Here is an 18,536-nt window from a genome sequence, read left to right on the forward strand (position 1 = left end):
ACTCCATGGTACGGATAATATACTCCTGCAGAGAGCGCTAATTGGCAGGGGAAAGTCAGTTCCAGCTTTGTGTTCCCTGTACTAAAGGTGGCCATTGTTTGTAGTTGAACACCAGGGGATTTACAAGGTCAGAAGAACTGTGTATGCTCGAGTTTGACTTCAAAGTTTAATATGATTGAGATTCCCTTAAGAGTCTTAAGGTCCAACATTTCTTGTCAGGATTGCTCACACATTTTCCATTATCAAGTTTTTGGATAAACAGCAGGAGATCTTATGACAAGACCTTCTTTGAGCCAGTGAGGTATAGAATCAGATGTATCTCTGTTCATTTGCTCCAGCAATCAAACCAGAGAGACTGGACTGCATATCTAACAAAGCTCAAGAATATTCTAGAAATTTGGATGTGTATGTGGGACTAGGGAGAAGTAGGTTTGAATTTACATTTATCTTTCTGATGTTGATGAAATATCTTTTTCACTGTCGTTCTCTCTGAAGTTCCTGCATAGTTCCCAGTCTTCTGTCAGCAGAGAATAAGGAATCTCTTCAAGCAAATGGATAACATGCAATCAGAAAGTTGCTTTTTTATTTTATTGCAGAAATAAAACTGAAAAACAACCCTTCTCCTTGACAAAAGGTAATCCTACAATTCAACTGCTTTCATCATCCTACATGCAACGGCTGATGAGAATATGAAACTTAGAGAAACTCTTAATCTGCGTCTCAAACCACAGAATGGGGTCTAACATCTCTTATTTTCTCACGGTTTGCCTTCCAGCCACACTAACGTAGACACTGAGAGCACAACTCATTTGTTAGGCTGCACTCTACAGGGTGGCCCATCAGCCACTCCACAAGGACATCGAAATTCTGAGCACCCTCTGTCCTACCTTCAGGCCCACAAAAATGTTTCACTTACTGCAGGGCCTTAGAAGGTACTGGACTTCTGTGTTTAGGCAAATGAATCCTGCCTTACTTTTGGGTACCCGAAAAATGCTGCTGGCTTCTGTGATTACACTGATTAGACCTCTGTGGAATCAAGTGGTGTGTGTACAGGCAATGTAGACATCAAAATTTAGATCTGAATCTGGAGCTGACTCCCACCTTTACATTCACATAACTTCCTGATTACCCTGGCAAATTCAATAGCTTATGTTTACTGCTCATATTTCACAGCCTACTTCCAGTCCTCAAGGAGTTTAGCTGACTATAAATGGTGTCAGATTTTAATCGCCTTTCTCTCTATTTTGAAATACTAACCCTACAAATGGATTGTATAAGAAAATACAGAACGAAAACAGAAGGTGTGCCATATGTTTGACAACAGAATGCAACATACTTATCCTGCCCTTACCCACTGTAATACTCTCATCATTTTTCCCTAGTATTTATGTGTCCTTTCTGCTGCACATGCATACTTACAGTCCATCTGGTTTGTCAGTTATCTCTGCATATCAGTTCATTTACAGTACACTCAAAATATACCAAGAATATTAATTTTATTTCAAAGTTTTTCAGGAATTTATTATCTAACAAAGTAAAAAAGACACAGAAGTTATGCAAATTCGTGTCAACGCATAGTGAGAGTATGTTCTCATGCAATTTTTCAGAAACAAGCAGAAGGTTTTTTCACACTTTTAAAATCTAATATCCTTTAGGTCACAGTGCCCATCCGTGAGAAAGTGATCTGGTATGCTTAAACCGAAATATTTTATTAGTCTTGGAGAATTACTGAAACAATAGAAAATAGATTTTGTTAACTTAGCTATAAATTTGCCGGACCTAAAGAATACGGGTTGTTCTTTTCTGATAATGCATACAAATATTTTTTATCACTTCACCTGTTCATTCACTCTGGAATGTGATGGCCCATGGTGGATGAGAATCTTCACAATGTCTACATCTCCTCTCCAAGCAGCCAAGTGAATAGGAAAATAGCCTTTGTTATCTGCCACATTAGTTGATGCTTCATACTGAAGTAATTTGAGAACTATATCCCTGGAAAACAGGAAGTAAATCTAAAAATTGACAGGAAGCTTATTTTATTAAGTTTTTACATGAACATATATATTACCAAAATGTTTACCCTAAATAACAGAAAAAAAGTCCTGAATTTCAAGCAAAACAGCTACGAAAAATGAAAACCAATAAATTCTAAGAATGAATTAGGTAATAAAACTTAGACAAAATGTTACTAATTGCAATGACTCTTACTTCTTATGAATACTCATCAACAATATTATCATCATGTCCCTGAACCTGTTTCTTTGAACAGGATCACCTGGCCATGGAACCAGTTTTAGAATTTGCCAGTCCAGGCCACGTGCATGTCCCTCAAGGCAAACCTCCAGGCACGAAAGAGGAGTCCTCCTGTCTCCTCCATTGCTGAGTTCTGAAGGCAGGAAGACAAGAGGGTAGCTTTATGGTCATGGTTCTTGCGGTAAGGTGAACTAACATTTTCTCTTCTTCTTTAAGGCATTATCTCAAAGATGGAGGAAACAATTTAATGATGATCTAGTTAGCCATATATTATCATCTGTGGAATAACTGCTTCTGTTTTCATTTCCTACATCCAGTTTCCTGAGAGTAGTGATGAAAAAAAAAGTGACTTTCATTAATTTTATTCTTACTATACTCCTTTCAGTACTTTCAGGGTGGCTTACCATACATTAAATGAAAGATTAGTATAAGCTGGTATATTGCATCCCTGTTTTTTAAGCAGTCTTAACTTCAAAAGTTAAATAAATGTCAAAATCAACTGTGATCATGCTATGATGTATGTCAGAAAGTAAATAAATTCTATCTTATCTCTCACTTTGTCTTATAGTTTGACACAGTTAGGTTATTAAGTTAGTTATTAAGTTAATGGCATCTATGATCCAGTGTGGGCAGTTCTATGCACATTTTTGCTGAATATGGAAATACTGGATCTTACTGATTTGGCTCAAAAAAAATCACGATGGGGAGGGAGCTCAGTGCAAACTGTGTTATGCCTAAAAATGAAGGTCTTGACTATAAACTAAGACAGAAAGTAAATTCTGAGATAACTATGGAACTTTATTTACTGGCCTATTGAGAGAGCAATAAGGCGAGTAAAAGTGAGTACATGGGTCAAAAGGAACTCCCAACTGTTTTCAAAAGAAATTACACAGATATTGCAGTCACCACATCTAGGCTTTGAGGGAGACTTTAAGCTGGATTTTGCTTACTCCTTACAAGGTCAAATAACGCAAAATGAATCAAGAAAGAACAGTTCCACTACATAAAGACTTTTCCTTCTTTCTAGAAAACTGACTCCCAAGAGAAACTTTTTAGTACAAATAAAGTTTGAGAGTCTCCTCATGTAATAATAGTTAGTCTTGCAGTAGATGGTCTAACGAAGGCTAGAGACATGGAGTAGTCTGAAAGGGACACAGATTGAAGGCAACAGAAATTAAACAAAGTGAAGGGAAAATGAAAAAAAAAGAAAATAAAAAAAATGAAAAACAATGAAAAAACCCTTCACAACTGAAATCTATAGACAATAATACAGATCAGCTATTAGAAAGAGTATGTTGCAGGATTCAAGCTACAAAATAGAACACAGGTTTCCTTCATCCTTCCAGAATGCTCTGACCCATCACACTTCTCTAGGGCAAGTCTTTTTAGAGCTCTGTCAGAACTTTTTCATTTTGTAGAAATAAATTTCAGAGAGAAGAAGACCGAGTCAGTCCTTAGTCCAGTAACATTACAGGCTAAGTAAAATTACTTAGGGAGACTGAGATTCAAGTGCCTGCCCCAGATATTATTTAATTACTTACATAAAGCAGAATAGTTTCAAAAGGAAAGAGAACTGCCCCAGAATAACCAAGGAAGAGGGAATTCATCTCATACAATGATCAAGCAGGGACTTAAACACTGGTGTCCAACAAGTACCCCAGTCACAAATTATTGCTTGGGTCATTAATTCTTATTTTCTCACTTTTCATAAAAAACTTCGAAATCTCTCAAGGTCATCCTAATGCAAAGTGTGAAAAATTAAAACCGCAAAAGTTTTCAAAGGGCAAGAACTTCTCCTAAGTGAGAAGGCTTTTGTGTCAACAGATTGTACTCAATATTGATTTCAATTATCAAGTTTCAAATCTGAAACAGTGTTAAGCTATTTATTTGTTATTTGTGGTGACTAATGAAATTACAGCCACCAGGTGTCTGTGCGACCTTGTGCTGACAGTGCTACCATTGTAGCAGGATCAGTTCGATGGCTTGGATAGCAGGTCCTGGACCATCCTGATTCACCGTGAAATACCTCATGATGTATTTCAGTTCACTTTAATGTAATAAGCTACAAATGGGAGGTCAGGAACTGCTATTTACCCTGCTGTGAGGGTAATGGGTCACAGCAGACAGTGGCCATTATAAACTTTTCAAAAACTGAATTTATATCTGCTGCTGTACATAAGGCCACATCCTGAATTTCTCTCTGGCTTCAGCAGACGTTTGGCTAACACTGTGTCTGAAAACACTATTTGGCTTTCGTATGTTTTGGAACATTAGAGTTTATACTGCTAGGATTCAGTTGAAATCTCTGATAGATTCAGTGTTTATATAGTAGTATTTTTTTACTTTGCTGGGTAACTATTGGTTTATAGTCAGTATTAAAGATACTAAAGCAAGTTTTCATCTATTTAAAACCAGCAATCTTTGCAAGCTGAGGCTTGGGGTCATGAAGAAAAACACATGAAATGTCACAAGAAACAATCCATAAATATAAACATGAGAATTGTGATTTTTTTTACCTTTTTAAAAAATACTTAGTTTAATAGACTGTATTAAGAATTTAGACTTAATTCCACAGAGGTAAAACATATTAATTGATGATTCTGAATCTTGCCACAGAACTGAACTTTTGGAAAATGCACAATATCTAGTTTAACAGTATTTTAACTTCATTTATTCAATTAGAAACAGAATATTGTATATTCACCCAGAGATTAATGTGGTCTAAAGAAAATACGCAGGTTTCTAGAATGCAATTAAAGACATATCCTAAAGTTTTAGTTATTTAAAAGGAAGAATATAAAAACTGTGAAATGAGTAAACCAAACCTAAAATTATTTTGGATTCAAATGCTATTTTATGGACAGTCCAAAATCACATTAAAGTTAGTGCAAAACACTCTTGATTTCTGTTGTGTTTTGATCAGTTCCTTATCACCCGCAGAGGACTCACCCAAAGCCTCATATCAATACTTTTTAGTGAAAATCCAGTCAGTGTCAGCACGGTCAGTTTACAGACAGGATAGCTGGACTGCATTAAGAGGGGCAGCTCTTACCATGGTTACAGTGGGGACCACCCTACTAAAACTTTACAGACCTCATTAAAATCTTTCTTTCTTACTTTGCCTTAATAACAACAGGCAGTTGGCAGCATAATACACTGCAGGTAGCACGTAGCAAGGGGCAACATGTAATAACAGAGGTAACACAGAACAAATGACAAAGTGTAATAATAAAATACGTAGAAAGTTTCCACATTTTTCGTGATACGTCAATGCCTTAAAGAGCCCACTTGCACTGCCATGTCTGTGCAGCAGCCTTCAGGAGGAGATTCTCATGCTTTCCCCAAGTTTCCTGAGACATGTGTGTGGTAACTTGGACAGATAGCAAGGAGTGAGAAGCTGTGATGTCCCATACAAGGTAATAACCATGTTCTTCTGCATTCAGGTGTTTAACTACTAAATATTCTTATGATGCTACTTTTACATTGATAACAATTAATCTATATAGTCCTTTTGTTTCATAATATTGCTTCCTTAAACATTCAATGCACTACACATGTACATACGCACACAAGTACACTACAAAATTATCTGATGCATTTTGCCACCAGCTAAAAAGCACTAGAGCCACGACTGGCCAGTAGCAATAATAAATTGAGGAAGAAATTGGAAGAAACAGCATAGACTCAGTAGCTTCTAAATGGCATTTCCCATTTGTCATTACCGCATGCTGATGTCAATGACAGTGTCAAAAATTCTTATAAATATATCCCATGGGAAATAAGATTATTTCAGTAAGTCAGGGTTTGTCAGCTGCAAAAAGCTCAGTGCTATGTTACACAATTAAATACCATTCTACACAAAAACTAAATGTGGCGCACTTACTTGTGTCCATTTAAAGCTGCATGATGTAAAGCAGTATAACCTGAACTGTCTGTGCAATTTACATTTGGTCCTCGCCAGATGCTGCAAATAAAGCACAATTGTAAAGTTAATTTTTTGGCTTGGCAAGTACAGAAGTGTTGGAAATTTGATATATAAATAACCTAAAAATCTCTGCAACAAGTGTGGTCAAACTTTAAGATAAAAATTATCTTGAAAAGAATTTAAAATAGCAAATGTCATGTTCATATAATTTATTTATAAAAATTATTTTACACGTTCATCTTCATAGCAGACATGAACTCAATGTAGGGCAGTCTCAAAGACTAATAACTATTCTGTCATTTCAATTAGATCTATTCTCCCAGTATTATTTGGGTAATAACATGGAGGTTATAATCTGATTTTGCACTATTTTTTTCACAAGGAGATATATTCAATGACATTAGATCAGTTAGTCTAGGTTCACACAAATGTAAGATGAGTGAGAAACAATCACATCCTCTAAAGGGACAGTAAATTTACTGTTTTTACTTGGCCTGATATTTTACCTCCTATTTTAACCAATTATGTTTTAAAATAGATTATATATATATAAAAAACGTTTCTTATTGTTGTTATCTTTCTGTCTTTTACAGCACTTATTTTAGAGTCAGCTTCACTATATGTCCCATGTAACCAGTTTCACGACCTGTTACGGACTCTTCACAAAACAGTAAAGGAGAGTTTTTGTTTCAAAGCAGAAAAACGTGACTGGTAAACTACCAAAAAAATTTTAAAAATAGAATAAAATAAATAAGCCACCAAAAAAAACCACATTCCAAACCCCTGGAAATTGGATACCAGAGGCATATTGAGTACCAGTATTTTTTTTCTAACTGACTACATTTGAAGCTGACTGAAGCATTTAGGATTCAGGCTGTAACACAGTTTTCGAGCATCAGCATTACAACTTCCAGGACACGAAATGAGGAGTCCAGAATTACAATCTGTTTTTTTTAGCTTCTAATAGAGTATTAAACAATCATTGTCAAGCTGTGTTTTCCCTTCACTTCATACCTTAGAATCAACTGCTGCAGTTTAATGAAAATAACCTGAGGCTGAGAAGTAAAAAGATTTTCATATTGATGCTTTTCATCATCTACATCAGTAAAATGACATACTACACTTAACATATCCTTTTTAAGAATTCTTTACCACTGAAAAAGTATTTTATTACCTATGGAATACCTATGTTGTAGACTAGTCTCTTCTTCACTGTCTGCGTTTGAATTATTAATTAGTTCAGAAATTTAAGCAGTTTTACGATAAGTACTACTGCATGCATACAGAATTATTTGTGTGATACATTGTGTTTTGCACTCTACATAGTGCTGGGTACCTCACCTCTCCCTGTAGTTTAATTTCTTGGAAGAACAGGACTGAAATATTTTCTTGGGTGCAAAGAAGCAAAAAATGAAGTATTTTTTTTTTAATCTGCTCAGAAGTCAACAGATATTCTTTTCTACAGAAAGCAACTTCCAGCTTGGAGAGTTACTGTAATCTTTCCAATTAAAAGAAATTACTTTAACTTCACGAAGTAGTAAAAATAGAGTCCTTGAAAAGATAGCTCCTCCATAACAGACAGATGTTATTTATATGATGAAGACAGGCTGTCCTTAACTATTAGAAAGAAAAAAGTCCTTGTCTAGCAATATTCTATAACCTCTTCTATACTTTCGCATAATACTTTATTAGTTGTTTTCTTATTTATTGGATTCTACTTTCTTCCTTTGATATGTACTGGTTTACAGGAGAATGAAGCAGGAAAAAAAAAGTGGTATAGAAAGATCAGAATATTAATTTACTTGGGTTTGCTTGCTTCCTTGTTTTGGTTTACTGTTTTTAGGATTTGCTTGTTGGTTTTATTTTTCAAAATGCAAGGGCTCTGTAAGTTCATATACTACTCATGATGCATTAGGCCTTCAAAAAAAATTAATCAAGAGCCCTCCCTTCCTCCCCTCTCCAAAAAATCTAAAACTGAAAATCAAAAAGCCAACCAAATCCTAATTCTTTTCTACCTTAATTTTCTCCTTTCACAGAATCGCAGAATGATCCAAGCACTCTTTAACACATTGTTGTACTTCCTGACTCTGATCTTAGAAAATATTTTTCAACTGAAACTATACTGTGTTTGTTGGGGTTTTTTTTAAAGAAGAAAGAAACTTTACTAATGACTATATAAATGCACCTAATGTGAAGCTCCTCAGGACACTCATGCTGGGAGACAGAGGACAAAGGAGAGTGATTAAATCCCAGTGACTCAGAGGGATGAGACAGGATAGACAGACTAATTGCTGTCAGCTCCCAAACGGTACCGAAAGACATCCTCAAAATCACAACTTGGTTATCGAACAAAAGAATGTGGGAGACATGAGCAGGACTTGGCTGCAGGCATCTCTCTTCCCTTGAGCCTGTGCAGAAATCTCCTTTTAGGTGGTCCTGAATTGCTACTCCATTGCAACATTATTTCCTCCAGGTTCAATATAGAAGCCGTACACTCTTGCTTTAATAACTGACGATCAAATTCAAATCGGACAATCTGTGAACAGAAGTTCTTGTACCCTAAAACTCCTAGCTCTGGTGAATAGTTCATCTAAAGCTCTTCTGTAATCAGAACACAGCAGTGGCGTAAAAGTCAGTATCTTCATAAAAAGCATCTGACTTCAAAGAAAAGAGGGGTGGTGAAAAACAGAGAAAGCCTAAAGAGCCTTTCTTTGGCATCATAAACACATACAATATATGAGGGATTATCAAATATACATACAATATTTAAGTAATTATGAAATACACTGATTTATCTGTGTATTAAAACACTTCAGTAGTTACTGTGAATGCAATGCTAAGGAGAACCTGGAACAAAACAAATTGCCCTTCAGTCTCTGGAAAAGAATATTTATTGGCAGAGGATTAGCATCTCTTTATATTACTGATAGTATTGAACACTCTCAAAACCATGTCTCTTCTAATTCATCAATGCAGTCAATAATCAAACTTCTTAATTTTACATGCATTACCAAGTTAGGAATATTTTTTGCTATGGACATCAGTGAATTAGGAAAACTATCATTTAATGAATTTTAAGAAAGTAATTGAACCTACTTTTTGTGCAAAAAATCAGTTTTCAGTCAATGATGAATTAAAACACTGAATGAAAGCATGATCATAAATTAGTTTCTTCATTATAACTTACCAAAGTGAAGCACAAAGAAACTGAAGTCTGTTATGCTACTTAGCTGCCAAAAGCAGAAAGACCTTCTTATTAGTTTCCTCTCACTGTGGACAAGGAATATTGGCCTTTAACTGATGTCAAATATTAATTAAAAATACTCTTTACTTGGCAAGAAAATTAATAATTTTTCTTTTTTATGGCTGAAGATAATTACATATGAAGAGTAGCATTTCAAAAGTGATACGAAAATGACAGCTTAAAGAAAAGGATGGTGAGTTGATTGATTTGTTGTTTTGCTACGCTTTTTGCTATACAGAAAAAAATAGTTGTGCGGTGGCTGTTACATGTTTATGAACACAAAAGAAAGGGAGACTATAATTCAGCTAATCTGCATCACACTGGCATAATCCCTTCCAACAGTAAAAGAACCACGCATACACACACCGAATAGCCATCCCAACTTTAAAACTGCTTCAGTCGTATTTCACAGAATCACAGTATTATTGAGGCTGGAAAAGACCTCTGAGATCAAGTCCAGTCATTCTGTAAATATACTTTCATTATATTATTTCATTATTATTTAATTATCCATGTGCTAATATTTATGGTCTTGATATGGTAGTTTTGCCAAGGTGAAAGGAAAAGATTTTGATAAAACAATGATAAGAGCAATCAAAAGCCACATAAACCTGATTATAGCAGTGCCTGTCTGCCCATTGGTTTTACTCAAACCTTACCAGACAACTGGCTGGTAACTCTCTTTCTTTGGAACTTACTTCTTCTCTGAAATGGAGCAACAAGTAAAAGAGTGACAGACACTGTTTGGAAGGAGTCAGTCCCTCCAGAGGAGGTGGATAGGACATGGTGTTCATGCCTGCATATTTTAGAGGCTAAATGCTGTTGGGGGCTGAGAGAGGTTTAGCAAACCCTTAGCCCTCAACTCTCGCACTTCAGCTCTCACCTCTCCCACTCCTCTCCCTACCTTCTCTACCAGGATATCAATGTCTTTGGAAGCTCTTCCTAGAGATGCCCTGGCTCTTCAGGGCTATCAAAGTAGTGAATCTCATCTTGCCAAGTCAGTTTTAACAGTGGACAATCCTATGATTCATCCTATTTCCATTCACGTCAGTGGCAAACACTAACCAGCGCAGATGGATTTAATTTCCTTATTGTTCCTGTGTTCCACGGATTAAATACACATTATAGGAATTTGTGATGTTCTGAGCCACAATCTTCAAAACTTTCTATGTTTATTGTTGTTAATCTGACAGAAACTCATTGAAGGTATTAGAGTGCATAGTTGATAACCTATATTCATTAGTGTTCTGCCTACATGCATGCATATTTTCAGCCATTTAAGCTGAGCTTATACAAACTGCACAGGCAATTTTACAGAACATTTTTGAAAATGCAAACTTTTACACAATAAAATGTATTATCATTATTCAGACACAAAATAATAATATTATGTATTGTGAACAGAAGCAAAATAGCTCCCATTCTCTTTTCATCTGCATATGGTGATTAAAGATATGGTTTAGAAGTGCGCCTGGTAGAGCTAGAGAGTGGTTGGACTTGATGATCTTAAAGGTCTTTTCCAAGCATAATGATTCTATGATTCTATTTTATGCACAAATAAATCGACAACCATGGTGCTCTAACCTATATAAATTAATAATGTTACTTATCAAATATAAGTGTTTCATTTTAATAAATATGGTATTTTATTCTTTCTGTAGATTCCTCTTTGATGGAATCTGGTGTTATGTAAGATATACTATACTGTAAAAAGTATGTATGTCCTTTTCAAGTATGGCTTAATCTATTATTGACATTACATTGCTGAACTTAAGATATATATCCAAATTACTCCAAGGAAAGTAAATTTAAATATTTACCTTTAGTGACAGTGGGGGAAAAGCTCTTTTACAAAGTAATATTTTAAAACATAATAAATAATAAATAATAAATACAGAATAATAAGGTACACAAAAGCTGTACATGGAAAAAAACATCCAAAAAATGCATTTTTAGCACTCTTTTGGAGTAAGTGCAGCCATAGTTCTTAAACTGACAAAAGCAGATGAAGTCTTAGTAAGGTTATCTCAGATCTTTTCAGTATTACAAAAAACTGCTGCATGAGAGTTAAAAATTCAAAATTAAAATAACTATAATTAAAAATTAGTTTTAATTTATTTAAAAAATAAAAAGACAGAGGGATTATAAATTCAATTAATATTAACTGTATTTTAAGCATTTTGTGTATATAATTCTAGTTGTCTATTTAAGTGCTTTTGTTGTATCAGTAAGAAATGTGACTCAAAATCATTTCATTTTTGAATGTCTGGAATGTGCTTACTTCATTTTGACTCACGCTGTTAAGTGTCTCTATATAAATAATACAACAAAATTTGTGGTCAACTAATTTATGGGATTAAGTGTATTATTCAAGTTCAGGCTCCAAACTACCTAATTCCACTTGTTTTCTTTACCCTCGATCTGTTCACAGACTTGGCCATAAATAGTGCAAGTCTGAAAAACTGAGTAACTTCACCAAACTGTGATTTTACTTCCATACTAATTCTATTCAATTGGTAAATGATTTCTATTTAATATGAAATACTGATTATAGTAAATATTATGAGTTTGATTATTATACAATACTTACTTATTACTATACTCAGAGTGGCTCCTATACAAGTAGGTGTTAATGCTACACAGTGGTCTGATAATGTGGAGTTATGTATAATAAACTACTTCCTCCTTCAATAGTTTATGAAAAATTTTTTCTATCTCAGTGAGAAACTGTGAGTTCATGTATCTAGAGACTGTTACCTTGAAGTCTCCTAATAGCTGGGTATCATGAATGAATTTCAGTGCAAGTAGGCATTGCCTGTGATATAAACAGGCAAGATGACAAACCATATGTTGTTCTTCCTCCTTATAGCTGCATGATCAAGTTAATCCAACTTTTTACTGCAGCAAAAGACCAGAGTTTTACAAGAGCATTACTTGTACAAGAACTACAGGTATGGGCTATACTCTGTAAGTTTAAGATTTATCACGGTAACATGAAATTACTACTGAACGAAGTGCAGACAATAATTAAAGGTAAATCCAGTCTCCATCGTTTTTTAGCAAGAAACATTTCCAGAGGTAAAGGAAGTTTTTCTGTGCAACACATGCGTGAGACACAAAGATTCTGTTCCGATATCTCCACTCCACTTCTATCATAGAATTATGCACTTCAACTTGGAAACCTGAAGAACAAGTTGGTATAAACTAAGAAAGGAGCATATAGAGGGCCACGTGATTCTTCATTAAGGAGATACAGTAGACATTCACAGAAAATACTACCAGGATGCTTTTGTGATTCTATGCCTCTCTGATAGGCAGAGAAGGCTTTTTTTCCTCTCGGATGTTGTAGAAGCCTCTAGTATACATATAACTCCTGAATGTTAACTGGCAACAGAAATATGAAGGCAAAGTAGTAAAAGGAGAGTCATTCACTCCCATCTAGTTAAGGCATAAGCATCAATAGCTACCCAATAATACTCATTTATACTCATATATACTGTTATATCTGTTGTGATTGAATTCAGAACTTGGTTTTGCCTTTGAAAACCTAAGGAATGACGTGCAGTAACAGTAATATCCATAAAGATGGATATCAAGCAGTACAAAAAGAGAAAAAAAAAACTTCACAGTATTATTTAGCACTACTGTTATGTTTATCTTCTATGGGTCATGCTTCTTTCATTCATGAAAAGCCGCAACAGCAGTTGGTTAGAAAAAGATATTTTCCAAATACACAAACAGCAGGATCAGCACTTAAAATGATAACACAAGCATGGAGTCACCTTTTGTGAAACATCACTGCTAAATGAACACTGAGAGATTTAAAGCACTACATCTGCCCGGACTAAAATTTGGAGTCAGCTGGCAGCTTTTAAAAGTACAGAAATAACCTTAATGCCAAATAGATAACCTAGTATACTTGCCTATTACTATTCTTGCTGTTACTACCTATATTTTTGGTGGGGAAAGGACAAGGCTATTACAGTCATTAAACCAATTTGCTATCCACACTTTCTCCAGTGGAGAGAACTGAGAAAGGGCTGATTATAAATGACAGAAGTTCAATGTGTGGTTGAAAAGAGGCAGAATCCCAGACATAGAGAGACACACAAAAGTCCTGAATATCTAGAAAACCCTTAGCCATGATGAGTCTTACAGAGACAATGTGGCCCCTCACAGAATCAGTGTGGTCTTCTCCTTTGAATAACCTTAGGACAAAAGAAGAATTACAATTGAAATAAATACAAAAGCTCTTATAAAAGCATATTTTTAGAGAGTTAAGACTTAGGAAGCAAGTCTAAAGGAACTTCTGAGGCAAGAAATTACAGAACCTATGTATGAGGACATCACAGTTATGAAGTACCAAAAGAACAGGCTAGAACAGTACTAAGATATACAGAAACTATACAAAATTTCATATATGAGTGTTACATTGTGTGATAAACAGCTCCTGTGTACATCCACAGAGGCACACAGAGACAACAGCAAGTGGAAGAACCAAGTAATCCCTGGCTCAGCTTCTCTCGAGCTCATCACGGAATAACATCAGTGCACTAAAGGCCCATCCCTGTAAGTCCAGCAGAACACAGCAGCACAACAGCAGGCATGAACCCAAATTACAGACTCAGAAGAAAAGACACCCTCTTGGGGCCCCTCCCAGAGGTGACACACAACAAGTTGAGGCAATGATAGAGCACATTTCAGGCTGAGAGGCGGCCACTCTCTAGGGGTATGGGACACATGGGATTGAGCAAGAATTCTTATAGGATGTTTAGGAGAGGAAGCAAAGGCAATAGATTTAGGTGATTTGGGGAGGATTTAGGTGATTTGAGGAGGAAAAAGTGTGAGAAAGTAGAGGGATAGGGGACAAAAAAAGCCAACCACGTGTACACAGTTGGCTCTACAGTACAATAATCTGTCCATCTCTGCACTCAATCTTATTAAATTCAATTTCTCTTTTCCTGGGTGAGGGACTCTATTCTGTGTGCACATATGTACACGAGGGTCCAACTACCAGCAAAACCAGACAACAGGTTAGTGAGCCCATGTCTGTGCTGCCAGACGCTAGCAAATGAGGGTCTGGGTACCAGAAACTCAAGTGGGACCATCAGTCAGAGGGTCTGTGTGTCCATGGAGACTGCAACTCTAGAGAGCGTGGGTGTGTGAGGTAGTGTGTGATTGCTAGTGAAAATCAAGCCTGACTTGTCAGCAAGTAGGTGAAGTAGCCTGAGAGCCAGGCATGTGTTTGCAGGACTCTGAGGCTGAGACCAGAGTGAAGGTTAAATTTTGCAGACCAAAAGACAGGTAGGCTTCTGCAGAAGCCACAAAAAGTCTATTTTATTTTTTTTAGTTAATTTTGAATATCTGTATTAAAAATACCAGAGAGATAAGTGGTCTTGTATGGCAGACTTAGGCAACCGGGATGTGCTCTAGGAGTCTGCAAAGTGGACAGTTTGTGCATGTCTAAGTATGTGCAAATTTAGATATGTTCAGTTTGGGAAAGAAACTATCTAGAAAAACATGCTGATGAGCAGTCTCTCTAGTTAAATACTTAGAATGGTAAAAATTAAACAAACTAAACCTGATCAAATGCCACATGAGCTAGTTTAACCTAACTAGAACTTCGTTTACTTGAAGTTGGAATCTATGTCATTTGAAGATATATCGTTTTATTCAGACAGAGTGGTTGTATCACTTTAAATGTAATTAAAAATCAGGCAATATGCAAAAATGTAAAGAAGAAACACTTTGACTTCTTGATGATGTCACACAAATGCACAGACAGTAAATTAATCATGCTTTATGCATCATTCTTCACAGACTACTCATCTGGAAGCACCCTGGCTGGGTATACTGCATAACGCTACGGCTGTATTCAGAGAGCAGTATGTTCCTGACTAATACTGGTTCGCTTTGCTTTATCCTTACAGTCAAGACCAATTTGCCTGGAGTGGCTAAAAGAGAGAGAGCTTTCATCAGTTATGACAGCAGGGTTCCTCTGTATTCCAGTTGTCTATAGGGACAAGCTGGGGCTTTGCTTAGTTCATAGAGAACCTTAGTAACTCCAGCTTGTCAGTGATGAGTCAGACAGATTCTTGGATCCACTCCAGAGTTCTGTCCTTGAGAATCCAGTCATCCCGACAAGAAAAAATGTTAACTCTCATTTAGCATCATCCGGCACAAGAACACTGTGAGAACAGCTATGAACTAAATTATGAAAATACCCAGTCCAAAGCCAGATTAGCAGGCAGTATCTTTAATAAGTAAAATCACTCCTATTTTAAGCAACGTGAACCATGTTTCAAAACAGTCGTCACTGATATCTTCATACATGATCTTACGTGATCTGAGCAATCTGCAGGGATGCCACATGGCTAATGCTGAAGATCAGTGCACCAGATTAACTGTTCCCCGAGGTCGCAGGTTTGATTCCCGCTCGGTTCCCGTTCGGTCCCCATGTGTTGCCTGGTCTAGTCGAGAGGTGGCGCACCTGTCCATGACAGGGAGGTTGGATTAAATGATCTCTAAGGTCCCTTCCAGCCTATGCCATTCTATGATTCTATGATTCCTATGTAGGGCAACTTTGTACACTATGCATCATGAGTTTGGGCTTTCTCTATATATAAGGTAAATGGGTTCTACACCTTCGTTATGATTCAGACCTATACACTTTGTAGAAGATCTATAGGTTGATCAAGATCAATCAGCAAAAGGGTTAGGTAATATTAGGCCATACAATAGAGAAAGACAAATAATCATAGAATCGTAGAATCATAGACTCATAGAACAATTCAGGTTGGAAAAGACCCTTGGGATCATCGAGTCCAACCATTAACCCTACACTACAAGTTCACCCCTAAACCATATCACCCAACACCACATCTAAGCGACACTTCAACACATCCAGGGATGACGACTCAACCACCACCCTAGGCAGTCTGTTCCAGTGTCTGACCATGCTTTCTGTGAAGAATTTCTTCCTAATGTCCAGCCTAAACTTGCCCTGTTGCAACATGCAACCATTCCCCCTGGTTCTGTCCCTAATTACCTGTGAGAAGAGACCAGCACCAACCTCTCTACAATGTCCTTTCAAGTAACTGTAGAGGAGGATGAGGTCCCCCCTCAGCCTCCTCTTCGTCAAACTAAACAGTCCCAGCTCCCTCAATCACTCCTCAAAAGGTCTGTTCTCCAGGCCCTTCACCAGCTTTGTTGCCCTCCTCTGCACTCGCTCCAACACCTCGATATCTCTCTCATACTGAGGTGACCAAAACTGAACACAATACTTAAGGTATTGTACTCACCAGTGCTGGGTACAGAGGGACAAACACCTCCCTTCTTCTGCTGGTCACAAAATTTCTAATACAAGCCAGGATGCTGTTGGCCTTCTTGGCCATCTGGGCACACTGCTGGCTCATATTCAGCCGGCTGTCAATTAGAATGCCCAGATCCTTTTCCGCCAAACAGCCTTCCAGCCACCCTTCCCCAAGCCTGTAGCGTTGCATGGGGTTGCCGTGACCAAAATGCAGGACCCTACACTTGGCTCTATTGAATTGCATACAGTCTGTCCAGATCCAGTCTGTCCAGGTCCCTCTGTAGAGCCATTCTACCCTCCAGCAGATCGACACTCCCTCCCAGCTTGGTGTCATCTGCAAACTTGCTGAGGGTGCACTCAATCCCCTCATCAAGATCATTGATGAAAATGTTAAACAGGAGTGGCCCCAGCACTGAGCCCTGAGGGACACCACTTGTGACCTGCCACCAACTGGATTTAACTCCATTGACCACAACTCTTTGGGCCCTGCCATCCAGCCAGTGTTTCACCCAGCAGAGTATGTGCCCATCCAAGCCATGGGCTTTTTCCAGTGTATATATAATACATATATCCATATGCACATACATATATTGAACTCCCTTTATCAATAAATGCTGTGTTGTTTCAACTCTTCCCAGACAACTGCTAGTTAGTAAAATTATATAAACACTAATTATTTTTCTGTGAGCACAGCAGTGCAAGTGGATCTTCTGAAGGGTTTTGAAAGTCCTTGCATATCTCATGATTGTACTTACAAACACTGAAATATAGTATATACTATTAGTATTTTCTTTGGTTCTCAGACAGATCACTTCAACTTCTTCTTTCGTAAAAATCTGATGACGCTGAAATAAAAAAACACTAATATTTCTCATATCAAAACCAACTGAAGCAAAGTCCTATTTTGCTTTCCTTCAAGAAACACAGATATGATGACATATCCCCGTTCGGTTCCCATGTGTTGCCTTATGTAGTCGAGAGGCATCCCTGCCCATGACAGGGAGGTTGGATTCGATGCTCTCTAAGGTCCCTTCCAGCCTAGGTTATTCTATGACTCTATGATTCTATGATTTTGTTAGGAGAGATATTTCTTTAGCCATTTTTTTTTAATTCAACCGACCCCAAATCCTGAGTAAAGAAAAGTTACAGAAGGTTTTTTCCAGAATACATTGTTGAAGGTCCCACATAGTATTTCCATCAATCATAAATTCATGGTGTTTGCAACTTTAAATCCATTCTTATCACAGACAGATAAAGTCAATATTTATTATAAAAGGAGTTTTTAAAGCCTCTAAATGATTAATTATGCATCCCAGAATACTTACTGACAGTTATTTAAGTGGGTTAACAATTCTGGAAGCTCTGCCACTGGAAGCAGCACTGAGAAGAGTAAATATATAAACCAAAATTTTTTAAATATAGATGCTGTTAGACCTAAGATCTCATTCCAGAATTAGAGATTGTTCATCCTAGAAACCAGCCTGAGATGAGACTCTTTGTTATAGCTCTAGTGTACAGAGAACAGAACTTGCGATCTATAGAGTTTGCAATTCAGCTAGCTTTAATACCTTGTCCTTCCTAATCTGTGTTTCCTCGAAACTAGGGTAATTCGATTAGACACAAGCAAAATAGACATCAGAAAAAATACGTGATTCCATTTCCCCTTGATTCTCGAAGGCCATCCCACACCTCATTCTCAATTTATGCTGAGATTTGAAAAGGAGATTCAGAAATCAACCTATAGCGGAGTCTTAATACCTGCCTCAGTGAAATCAACCACTAGCTATCTTGACATATGA

At 36.9% G+C, this 18,536-nt stretch overlaps 1 protein-coding gene across 1 annotated transcript in view; it reads right to left on the bottom strand.

Moving 5' to 3' along the window:
- The window catches only part of LOC104268299 (ankyrin repeat and sterile alpha motif domain-containing protein 1B-like), a gene marked incomplete at its 3' end in the record, with an annotated part of 132,667 nt that overhangs the window by 76,904 nt on the left and 37,227 nt on the right, over window positions 1–18,536 (bottom strand). Inside the window, exons 2-3 of the mRNA XM_009867011.1 lie at window positions 6,140–6,220; window positions 1,839–1,995 (exon numbers count right to left, since the gene is read on the bottom strand). Coding sequence (XP_009865313.1) covers window positions 1,839–1,995; window positions 6,140–6,220 — 238 coding nt within the window. The remainder of the gene's footprint in view (window positions 1–1,838; window positions 1,996–6,139; window positions 6,221–18,536) is intronic.

This window comes from Apaloderma vittatum, unplaced genomic scaffold (assembly GCF_000703405.1).
Source record: "Apaloderma vittatum isolate BGI_N311 unplaced genomic scaffold, ASM70340v1 scaffold4023, whole genome shotgun sequence".
Taxonomy (NCBI): Eukaryota; Metazoa; Chordata; class Aves; order Trogoniformes; family Trogonidae; genus Apaloderma; species Apaloderma vittatum.